Source organism: Plectropomus leopardus, chromosome 13 (assembly GCF_026936395.1).
Source record: "Plectropomus leopardus strain MGB_pleo_1.0 chromosome 13, ASM2693639v1, whole genome shotgun sequence".
In the NCBI taxonomy this organism is placed as follows: domain Eukaryota; kingdom Metazoa; phylum Chordata; class Actinopteri; order Perciformes; family Serranidae; genus Plectropomus; species Plectropomus leopardus.
The window spans coordinates 3,112,552-3,125,053 of record NC_142188.1 but is presented as its reverse complement, the minus strand read 5'-3'; the positions used below and the strand labels follow the sequence as shown (position 1 = coordinate 3,125,053).

Sequence of the window (12,502 nt, the reverse complement as noted above, 5' to 3'; positions counted from 1 at the left end):
TTATAATCCTATAAATATCTGAAAACTCTTGAACTGCCTAAAATCCTTGAAATATCCTGAAGTTCTAGAAACACGTATGGGCCCTTACGATTTTACTAAAGTGGCCCCCCAGAAAAGCACGCTGAGTATCCCGGCTGTACTCCTTCAATGGACAAAACAAAAAGTGCAATCTAAGTTAAAACTTTTGATCACAAAACAGAAAGAAATCAGTGAAATAAAAGAAGACTCGAGGAGGAAAACAGGGATGAGACCAGAGAGTTTTGTGGAAAATCTCCTCTCAGATGTTTGTGTTTCTGACCGTGCTGTCGTTGTTGTCGCTGTTGTTGTTGTTGTGCGTCATGTGACCAGGTGATGCTGGCGGAGCTGAAAGGCAGCGACGAGGTCTACGCTGTCAAAGTGCTGAAGAAGGACGTGATCCTGCAGGACGACGACGTGGACTGCACCCTGACTGAGAAGCGGATCCTGGCCCTGGCCAGAAAACACCCGTACCTGACGCAGCTCTTCTGCTGCTTCCAGACTAAAGTAAGAACACAAAACACACACAAACACACACAAAAAGTCACCTGCAGACGCACTCTGCACCTCCAGGGGGCAACATCACACCACATACATGAATCTGGAGACTCGTCCATCTGAGTCACATTTTAACTGATGAGAGAGAAGAGAACCGGTCAGAGGCGTCAATAAAACATAAAACTAGGAGATTACTTTTTCTTGTACATAATTACACATTTACGCCAAACATAGATGCAGAAAAAGCCCAAATTGGTGAAAAATAGATAAATAAAAATCAGCAGAATGCAGAGAATTAAGTGTTCACAAAACATTTTCTGGCAGGTGAACCCCAAACCTCATGTTTCATCACTTTGCATGTCAGATATTGATAATAATTCCCTTTTTTTATCTGAAAATATAGTGGCATTGTGACAAAAAAAGACATTTAAATGGTTACAATTAGGAAAAATAATGAATATTTGATATTTATAATTAGGACTGATGTTGGTTAAAATGATGAACTCATTGAAAGTAGAAAATTATGTTAATGTATAATATTTTTTATAGTCTGTTGAAAAGCACATTTTGTATCAGAGCGGTGTGAGCATTTGACACCGCACAAAAAAAATGTATAAAAATCAATGTCGCTGCTAATCATTGACACATCCCAGGCTATGTAGCATGATGTGTTTTTTTCATTTAAAAACATATTGGCATGATGACAAAAACCTGGCATATAAAGGACTAAAATTCAGAAAATTAAAGGACATTTGATATTTATGATTAGAACTGATGTTAGTTAAAAAAAAATAACTCAATATAAGTCGAATATCATACTAATGTATGATATTTTAAATGTGATTTTGAAAAGTGCATTTTGCAGAGCGATACCAGTGTGTGTAATATTAAAGCGAGCTCTAAGTCAAGTCTAAGTCAAAGTTTAAAAACATTTTGTGCATTTATTCAAACTTCCATTGGCTGATTAAAATAAGAGAACTACAGTAAAATTAAAATAAGAGAACTACAGTAAAATCTAATAACAGTAAAGACTTGATGTTTTTAGTTTCCAGTGAAACAACTTTAAAGTCAGAGTGAGAAATACTTTTTTGATCCTCGGGGGGAAATTGCGGTTTGTTACAGTCGCTCTGAAGAATTACAGCAAGTAGAAATAATCTCCAACACCAGTATATAAGAATATGAAATTAACTATTTTAATTTAATTTAATTTTAATTTCTATTGTAGTTTGTCTGTCCAAATTCATCTATTTTAGTTTGTATTTTATTGTATCTTTTAATTGGTTCTTTGCTCTGCCCCGATCGTGTTTAATTCTGCTCTCATCGTTATTATTTCTGCGTTCACTGCTAATATTCTTCAAACAGCGTTTACTCTTATCGGTGTGGCTTGTCGTTGTTATTTTTCTCTGTAATTGTTCTCGCTTTTGTCCGGCTTTAGTTTGTATTATTGTTTGGTTCATTTTTTTCTGTTCTTCTGCGAGTAACCGCTCTTCCTTCTGCTTTGCTCTGTCTGTCACAGCACTCTGTAAACTCTGTTTTTAAAGGTGCTGTATCAATAAAATTATTATTATTATTATTATTATTATTATTATTATTATTATTATTATTAAAATGTAAAAAAGAAATACTGTAAGAGCAAACAATTGGCACAATATGTAAATATTTAAATATTAAGATAATTCAAATAATTTTAATTAAAATATTTTTAAATAAATTGTATTTAATTTAAATATGCTCAGTATGTAAGTGTGAAAACATTTATTTATCTATCTATTTATTTATTTATTTATTTATTTAATAGGTACATATTAATGAACCTCTGTAAATAATACAAATGCAAATATGCCGGAGTCAGCATGACTGCTAATTTACATCCGTACGCCTGAGGCAGGTAACAAACAGACGAAATAAGGAGAGAAAGAAAAGAAGACAGAAAAAAGACATAAACAAACAAAAAAAAACCCAATACAACAATTCATACAGAGGTAAGTATGTAAACTGTATAACATAAAAGTAAAATACAGAAATAGACAATTAGCTCTAACTGTGAAAACTTAAATTATAATAAGGATAATGTGTGTGAAGTAAAATAATAAAATATATATATATAAAACTTTGCCTTATGCTGTAATGTATCAAGCCAATATGTCAGTTCAAAATATTACAAAAAAACACACAAAAAAACATGTCATTAGTAAAGCATCTGCCATCGGCTCGGAGAAAGAGCTTTATTTCCTCTCACTTCAGCCTCCCTGCTCTCCGCTCATCATCTCCGCGTCTCGGCTCGTTTGTGCGTCCGTACAGTGAGTGGACGATGACAGACGCACGCACAAAGGGCGCCCGTGGGCGGGACGCTGCTCACAGCCGCAGCTCCTCCAGGCCACCGCGTGTTTTGTCTATCGTATGTTGCGTAAGCGTTCCTGACGAGAACATATAGAGGCTCTGTGCGTGTGTGCGTGTGTGCGTGCGTGTGTGTGTGTCTGTGTGTGTGTGTGTGTTGGTGCACAGGTGTGTGCTTTTTCCAGTTTCACGACTCGGGCTGCAGCAGGTCACATGTCGAGTCCTTTCACTGCAGCTTGAGCCTGACGGTGCTGAGACGGCTGCACAGGTGCTAACTGCTGTTTCACAGAGCTGCACAAAACTGAACGTTTAAGACACTCAAGACGCCTTTGAGGTTTACGTATGTGCACTTTTTTATTTTAAGAATAAAAGATGCGGCAATAAAGCTTTTACTGAGTTTAGATTAAGTCCATTTATGTTCATTTAATTTTTTTTATTTTTGTAAACGAAAGAGGACACAAAACACAACAGCAGCAACTAATAGAGTCCATCACAACCACTAACAAAGACCACACATACAGCAGGAAAATAACAACAACAACAACAACAGCAAAAGGATAGTGATTAGGGGTGCTCAATATCGACTTTTGTCTTTCTTCTTGACTGATATCAAGTTTGATTTAAAGAGTTAATGGATGTTTTCTGCAGCAGATCAGCAGGAGGAGTCGAGTGCAGGTCTGCGTCTTTTGTTTATTTTCTCAGACTGTTCTGGAGCGCTCGCGTCTAATGATGGCGTCTCCTGTTCAATTTATTTATTCCTGTTATTTTTCCTGCGAAGCAAACACAAACATGAGCGGGGTGGACGGATGAGACGGAGACACAGAGCAACAGACGGAGAGACTGGGCTCTCAGATGACATTTTTTAAATTTCTTTTTTAAAAAAAAAAAATTACTCTATTTCATTTTATATGTTTCTTTCTTTCAAGTTTTATTGTTATTTATATGTAAAATTTACAATCAGACAGCACAACAATAGTCCGCACCTTATGTAACCCATCAGGCTCTTTCAAAAAGTCAGCAAGTGAACTAACCAAAAAAACAGAACGAGGGAACAACAAAAGCAAAACCAGCAACAACACCTACAAAAAACAAACAAACAAACCAACAACAAATAAATATATAAATACAAATTTAGATTAAAATAAAAAGAGGGGTTAGTCCTTTTATTTCTTTCTTTTATTATCTTTCTTTCTTTACATCAGGATGTCTAATGCATACATGCACACACACACACACACACACACACACACTCTCTCTGGCAGTCAGGGGTGATTGTGTGCGTGTGTGTGTGTGTGTGTGTGTGTGTGTGTGTGTGTGTGTGTTCTCTGACAAAACAAAGGGATTGTGGCTCTTATGTAACTACTTTGATCCGTATTAGTGACCTGATGTGTATGCCATATGCGGTGTGACCCCGCCCTCGTCAGCCGTCACCTCCCGACCCGACGCTTCCTCCAAAACACACTTAACGCTGGATGTGATTACAATAAACAAACCCATATATACATTTCATAAACACAATATAGTCTCACACACATAGACACACACACACAGAGCCTCGCTGTGGTGTCACACTTCACCTCTTACATAACGGCGGCGTGTTGCTGCGCTGACGAATTAGCTCATTTAGCTCCAGAACAGATCAGCGAGCGGCTAAACTCAGATCAGGTCGACTGCAGCGGGAGGGATTTCTGTTTTCTGTTACTGTTTTAGATTTTGACATTTAAGGGATAGTTCACGTTTTTTAAAGTGGGGTTGTACGGCCCCGTTTGATTGAAAGCTAAGGAATTTACTCCTCTGAAGCCGTCAGCAACAAAGCAGATTTTATCAAAAAAAAAAAAAAATCCAAATGTTTTTAAGTGTGTGCTATATTGTACATTAGCCTATTAGGGCCATTGTAGATTCATTTTTAAAAAACAACAAAAAAAACGGCGGGCAATATTTTAAGAAAAAACTTCTAGGTTTAATGTCCCCAATATGTGAGAAAAAAAGCTGGATATTCTCTGAGTTTATAAAGTCGCAGATTTGTGAGAAAAAAACTCACAAATTTCTCTAAAAAAGTCTGATATTTTCTTAGTTTTTAAAATTGTAAATATATGGGAAAAAATTTACAAAATGCTGAGAAATATAAAGAGAAATAAAATAAATGAATAAATAAGAATAAAAAAATTATGAATTAATTTTAAACATGAATATATGAATAAACAAATAAATAAATAAAAGCTAGGAAAGGCTTGAAAAGTGCTAAAAAGTATTTAACTTTAAATATGTAGTTATATTCAAATGATTATTTTCTAATATGTTTTTTTTCCCTCCCTTTCTCTGTCTTTCTCTTTTTCCTGTCTTAATTAAATTTTCAGTTCATTTTGTCAGCTTTTCGTATTTCTTGCAATTTCAGGACTTTTTTGGTAAAGTTGCTCCTTGCCTTTTTAGCCTTTTTTTATGTTTTCAAAAGAAATCAAAAATCAGAAATATACTCAAGTTTGAAACGGTTGTCAAAGGTGTCCAAATGTAACCGAAATTTTTAATGTTATTTATTTATTTCTTAAAGAAAAAATTATTACATTTTTTTAATTATTATGCTATATTTATAGAATTATACATTTCCAAGGACGTCTATCCTCAGAGAAGTCTCTGTGACAAAGTCTTTGTACTTCATGTGACCTATGTCCTACCTACACCCTCCCTCCTCCCCTCCTCCCCTCCTCCCTCCTGTTCTTCTTAATCGACTGTGGGATCGCAGTCGTTCCCCTATCAGCCTAATTACCGCCAAGAAATGTAAATAACATTATACAACAGTAGCGCCGGGCCTCTTTCTGCCGCACACACGCAGGCAGAGCGGGGAAGTAGAGGACGGGAAGAAAAAAAGGAGGAAATGTAAAGAGAGAGAGAATCAGCTGGTTTTAAACTGCACATATTTGTGGTTACAAATTGTCTTTTTGAAGGGACGATGATGATGATGATGATGATGATGATGATGATAAAAGGTGAGGAGGAAGGGGAGAGGAAGACAGATTGCCGTTGAGGAGTGTTTTTTTTAATGAGCTGTAATTGGTGGACATCAGAGGCAGCAGAGACGGACAGAAACAAGCCAGGTGCATTAATGAAGCTTTGTTCTCTTGTGTTTAGGACAGAGAGGGACAGAGAGGGACTGATGGGACGACACGGCGAGATAGAGGGACAGATAGAGAGAGAGGCAGACGCAGAGACAGAGACAGCCACGCTCAGAGTCAGCGGGGTCAAACAGCAGAGGAGGAGAGCAAACCTGCTGCTGTGGGAGCTGGGAGGAGGTTTTCACACCGCCTTGTTTTAATACCTCTAAGCGGGTTTACGGATTCGTGCAAAACTTAAGCGATATTTTGGAAATGGCGAAAAAAAACAATGGTGAGATGACTGTGTTTCCACTGATGGATGTTATGGGAATCGCGATAACTCTCCAGTAACCATGGCGATGGATGTTCAAAACATTAGCAGCTTTATTTCTATTGCAGCCACCGCACTAGCCGTCATTATGTCCAAACAAAGCGACGTAGGCGTGTTATGCGAGTGATAATGGAAAGGCGAGCCCCTTATACGTGGGAGCGGATAGTCCACGATTTCACAGAGGAACTGTGGATTCAAACTTCGGGATGATCCGCTCAACTTTCTCAGAGTTATGTGAAGCAGTAACAGCTCTTGTAGCTCCTGCTGCATCATGGGAGCCAGTTCCTACTGACAAGCACATAGCCACAGCATCATGTGACCTAGAAAAGACTAAAAGTGTTTCAACTGCAGTTTTGCAAAATATGGCTTTTTCTAATCACCTGAAATACCAGCTTATATGAGCGTAAAGACTTATTTGTGATACATGGGAGTTTGTTTTTTTTTAAAACTGAGGGCGTATTTTGTATTTGCAGCTTTAAATTGCGCAGTTTGAGGGTTAATGGAAACCAGCTCTCTGACCTTAACAAACATGTGCTGTTACACACCTGCGACATGCAGCGAAAGTGTCCGAATTATTGATGTCTGTTGTCTGTTCTTGATGCAAAAGCTGACAGGAATTGAGTGCAGCGTTTTACTCTCTATATCATTACATGGCAAATAGTGGTTTGCTGTTGTATTAATGCTCTAAATGTTGCATGCAGAACCTTTAAGTAATTGTCTTCTGAGAGACAGAGCACCATGAACTGCAACGTCAAAATTAGAGACCGAATACAAGCTGATAAAAAGCTCTTCCTTCCCTTTTTCACATATCCCAACATTATGTCCTCTATTCATCTCTTCTTCCCTTCATCAAGCTGTCTATCCATCCTGCTGCGCTGCTGACATGTTCTCAGTCTGTAGTCACATAATAAAGACACACACACACACACACACACACACACACAACATGTTCTACACAGGACAAAACTACAAAGACAATCCTCCTCCTTCTTTCTGCTCCCTAAAATCACTCACACACTGTGCACACCGCACTTCATCGTGGCTTTTTAAGGACCTGACTTTCCTGGAAGTCTGTTTCTCGTGAAACTAATCAAGACAAACTACTCGCTGTTTTTTTTGTGATTTTTTTTCGTTGACCAGTGAAATTCTCCTCGTTTTTTACGGGAATGAACAGTAAAGAGATATTCTGTGGGAGGACCAGCAGGCCGCAGCACGCATTTAACTCCTGTCAGCCATCACGGAGAACGACAGCGAATTTAACATGCAAGAACTATGAGCACACACACACACACACACGCACACACACACACACTCACACTCACACACGCACACAGTGTAGGTACATGCAGCCAAATATGTGTCAGTCTTCAGCGCTGGAAAGTTTTCTTTTCAAAACTGCAGTTATTATTGGATATTCTGTGTATCGGCCGTTCTTGGGATGCAGTTCAGGGATTCACACACACACTTTTGTAATTCTGTACATGAGTGGACCTTCACTGACCCTCCGTCACTGCTAACCGTCACCAAAACGTTTACTTAGCCCTGTCGTTTCATGCATAAATCAGCTGTAGTGATGCGACCTCGTGCACAGTTTCCTGTACGTCTGCTGTCTTTTTGAATTAGGTTTTGAGCAGCGGGTTTTTGGCCCCTCATAATGTAAACATTGACACTTGTCATCACCAACTTTGATGGAAGCTCAGGAGGTCCAAACTTCTCTCTCCTAAATAATAAAGTGATATCCAAAGGGTCAAAGGTCAACTTCACTTTGACATCATAATGTAAAATGTAAATGCGACTCGGCTGGTTCACAGAGGCAAACAGCCGCGAGCTGGTAAGTTTAGTTTCGCACTGGCCATTGCACCAGTTAAAGAAAAAATGAGCCGAAAAAGAAAAACAGCTTCTTTAATCAGCAGAATCAAGGACGATGTTTATTTTTAAATCGAGTCTGTGTTAGTTTAACTCGTGTTTCTGGTTCAGAACAGGTTCATTCTGCACGATCTGGTCGACACACGGATTCACAGAGAGAGTGAGCGGCTGTGCAGCGTTAGTTTCATTTTACTGCACTATGTTTTTGTTTTTTAAGGACAAGCATTGATCTGGTTTTACAGCCACACACACACACACACACACACACGCACACACACACACACACACACAACACACTGTCCCTCAATTCCAATAATTTGCTGCCGCCATCATCAGTGAATAAAAAAAAGAAAAAGCCTCCTCTTAAGGGCAAACTGCACAAAGCGCCTGCATGACTCTGAGGTCGACTTAAAACAACGGTTCGTGTGTGTGATAGTAAAACCAGCCGCTCAGAAGAAAAGCTGTGTGATGAAGCGTTATGAAAGCAGCGATCAGACAGTGTGAAGATCTGAATCCAGCCATCTCAGGCTCCAGGTCGTGCTGAATGAACTCTCTGAGTGTGTGTGCTCTGCGTCGTAATGACTCGCAGCCAAACAGTAATGACTCGTAATGTTCCGAGGAAAAATAGGGCCGCAATTCACTTCTTTTTTTTTTCGTTTTTGTACACGGACAAAAGTTCAAACCCCGCTTGTTGTTTTGTTCTCAGTTTTTACTGATCCTGATGAGATATAGTCCGTGACATTTAGAAGTAAATACAGATATTTGTTCTTACTTATTTTATGTTGCATAACTGCAGTGATGATTATGTTTATTTATGCAGGTACATTTTTATAATCTTTATTTAATCTGACTGAGGTCTCAGTGTAAAGTTAGAGGACTATAATACACGGTGCATACATTAGAATATAATAAGGACAACAGTTCTGCTGCTTTGTGTTTCTATTTTCGTTGATGTTCTAGTTTGTGAACTATGTTTAGCTGGCAGCTGTAGACGCTGTTCATAAGTAGATAGTATTTTATTTATTTATTTATTTTTTGCCTCAGTGCAAGTTCTGGTCGTGGCATTAAGTTTTTGGGTTGTCTGTCGTGAGTCCCATTCTTTTGAATGCGATATCTCAAGAAAACCCTGAAGGATTTTCTCCAAATTTGGCAAAAATCTCGACTTGGACTTAATGATCCCGCCCCCCCAAAATGAGACCCTAACAGAAATAAAGGCAATAACGAAATCACACTAATGGCAAAAACACGGGTTGCAATGACACCAAAATTACCAACACCTTACACACATATGATAAGGAAATAATGAATTAATATCTGGATGAAAAAAAAGCGAACAAATGGGAAAAACTGAGAGAAAAAAATAAAAATAAAAAAAACAAACAAGGAGGCTCAGTCATCACAACCAGGCAGGTTGCAAATCCATAAGATATTTCAAATAACTAAATAGTAAAGTTTTATTCTCTTAATCCATAATCTATCTCTTTCAGTCCCACTTTTACTTGTAACAGAATTTTTCCCCCATTGTGGTGTTATTTTAATTTTCTTAATTTCCTCTTTAAGTTATGATGGAGGAGAAATACTAAGATGTGTTGTGTTTGTTTTGTTTTATTCTCTCTCTGTGTGTGTGTGTGTGTGTGTGTGCGTGTGCGTGTGCGTGTGCATGTGTTAGACACTGAAGAAAGTATGAGTTAATGGTTTTGAGGTTACATAAGATGCAAGCTGAGACATGTTGTGCATACAGCAGGGTGGCACACAGAGGGCATGTTTTACATCACACACATACATACACACACACGATCGTCTGATAACCATCGAGACGTTATTGCGGCCCACGTCGGGTTGGGGATCATCTGGGTGTGCGCCTATAGAACACGGGATGAATGTGTGTGTGTGTGTGTGTGTGTGTGTGTGTGTGTGTGTTCCAGTATCTGTACATTTGTAATTACACTCAGGAAATGTTTATTCATGTTTGATTGGGTGGGACCAGCCGGGACTCTGGGTACATTTAAACAAACTATTTCGACATCCTGTTTAAAGTCGCTTTCAGGAGGAGCAGAGCGAGCGAGGTGGATGGACGGCCACTTATGTAAGAGCCGATCCTGAGGCCCCTTTAAACTGATACTGGAGAGGAAACACGGAGGCCGAGGTCGGCTTTAAAAACACGCAGTGTGAATGTAGTCAGATCAGCCTCGAAGGCCTCCAGCTGCTGAGCGGGAGCAGCTCAAGTTACTCCGATGACTTCAGGTCAAGCTAATCAATCAGAATCAATGCTGCAGTCTGTTCAGGGGCAGCACATTCTCACTCCCAAATTATCAATCCTGCAGCTCGATCAGTGACACCTCGCATTAATCTGTGCAGCCTTTTCTCGTAAATTCAGACTTATTATCAGCCAGTAATTCATGTACAACCCGCGAGTTTAGGAAGAGTCCATCATGTGACGCACATCTCTGGTGATTGTATGACAATCTAGCCACTCCTGGCTTTATTTTGGATGTAAGATGCTCTAGGTGCCTCTCTGGCTTCAGTTTTGACATATGCAGCTCTAGCTACACTAGAGCTTCACTTTTGGATGTTTCACACTTTAAGTACCCCTCTTGATACTGATGGTATCCTTCAGGCTGAAGTTTTGGACAAAGGAAGCTTTTAAGTGCCGTTTTGGTTTCAGTTTGGATGTGTGATGTTGTAAGTACCCCTCTGGTCTTAGTTTTAGTAACTCTAGGTACCCCCCTGGCTTCAGTTTGGATGTATGATGCTCTAGGTACCCCCTTGGCTTCAGTTTTGGACATATGATGCTCTAGGTACCCTCTGGCTTCAGTTTTGGATTTATAACACTTTTTTTTCATGTTTCAGGACATTTCTTTCCAAATTGCTCATGCATTTATTTATTTTTTTCATAATAAATGAAACATATTTTCAGGTTTCAGAGGTTTAAATGCTTGTAAAAGACATCTGAAATCGGCACATGGACACTGATCCATGTGTTAAAGGGTTGAAGCTTAGATAAACTTGCTCACGATGGTCAGACAGACAGGAGGAAATCAGGGTTATGACTTCGCCTGTCCCGTAGTTTGTGTTTACCATCAGTCGCCTCTCTTTGGCTTGTTACCATCAGAGGAGAGGCAGGAAGACAGTGCAGGATTACGAGACTACTTTTTCTTCGAAGGTAGTCGATTCTGACGAAGTATGACGTTTGATTTAGGTTGATTCATGGAAATGACGTCTGTGTGGGGAAACAGCCTGCTTCCCTGCTGCTCCGTGTCACTTCTGATGAAGGCAGGGGAGTTTTTTTATGTTCTGAGATCCAAGAATTTCTAAAAGATTGTGGCTGAGAAGTGGTTTAGCGTGTTCTCTGAAAGGGCCTCGACACAGCAGAGCGTGATTGAAGGTTTGATGATGCGAGGTAGCCGTCGATGTTGGGAATGATTGTGTGTGAGAAAGAGGATGAACATACAATGGCTCAGAGCGACTGCTGCTGGGTTCTTATATACAGAGCTGTTTATATCACAACCCCCCCAACACACACACACACACACACACGCACACACACACACACACACACACACACACACACTCTCTCTCTCTCTCTCTTATTTCCTATATGAAGAAAGCGAGCTGGAATTCAGGAAGGGGGCCATTTTTCCCCGGAGCCCATTTTCAGTACCAAGAGAATAGAGCTCGGAGGGCGCGGTATAGAGTGTGTTTTGTGAGTGTGTGTGTGTCTGTGTGTGTGTGTGTGTGTCACAGGAAGTAGAGACAATTAATGTTGGCCACAAAGCAATGCACTTTGCATGTTTTTACTCCGAGGGTTGCTGTGGGACATAAAACCCAAATGTTGCTTAAATTCTTGCTTTATTTGTTTGGAAGCTAACTGCTTCATAATCACTTTACTGATATCACTGAAGTATTCAGAAGCAGTGGTTCTCAACTTGTGGGTCATGGTCCAAAAGTGGGTCACAGGTCAATTCTGAATGGACTGTAAATTGAGATTAAGATTAGCCTTTAATGTCTCCCATAGGAGAAATTAAATGACTTGTGAACGTGCTTTTATTTTGAAGTGCCTTCTCTGTTGCTTTGTTGTTTTATTTGTTTGTGTTTTAAGCCAATGTCTAATTTACATTTTGTCAAATAATATTGAATATGTGGTAATTTATAATATGCAGACCTTGAACTAATGACTAAGGAGAGATTTGGACCCCCTGACAGGACAAGTTTGGGAACAGCTTTTCAAAAGTATTAAAAAAGGTCGAATCATGAGTGCCATCGTAGTTTTACATGAACAAAATTCTACATTTTTCAAGACACATCTCCACAAGTATTTAAGATCTCAGAAATCTTTTTCTTTTTCTATAATTAAATATAGATTTAG

The 12,502-nt window shown here is 39.2% G+C and overlaps 1 protein-coding gene across 1 annotated transcript in view; it reads left to right on the top strand.

Moving 5' to 3' along the window:
* LOC121965456 (protein kinase C epsilon type-like) overlaps positions 1-12,502 on the top strand; it is a 78,702-nt gene that overhangs the window by 46,601 nt on the left and 19,599 nt on the right. Inside the window, exon 10 of the mRNA XM_088086142.1 lies at positions 349-522. Coding sequence (XP_087942268.1) covers positions 349-522 — 174 coding nt within the window. The remainder of the gene's footprint in view (positions 1-348; positions 523-12,502) is intronic.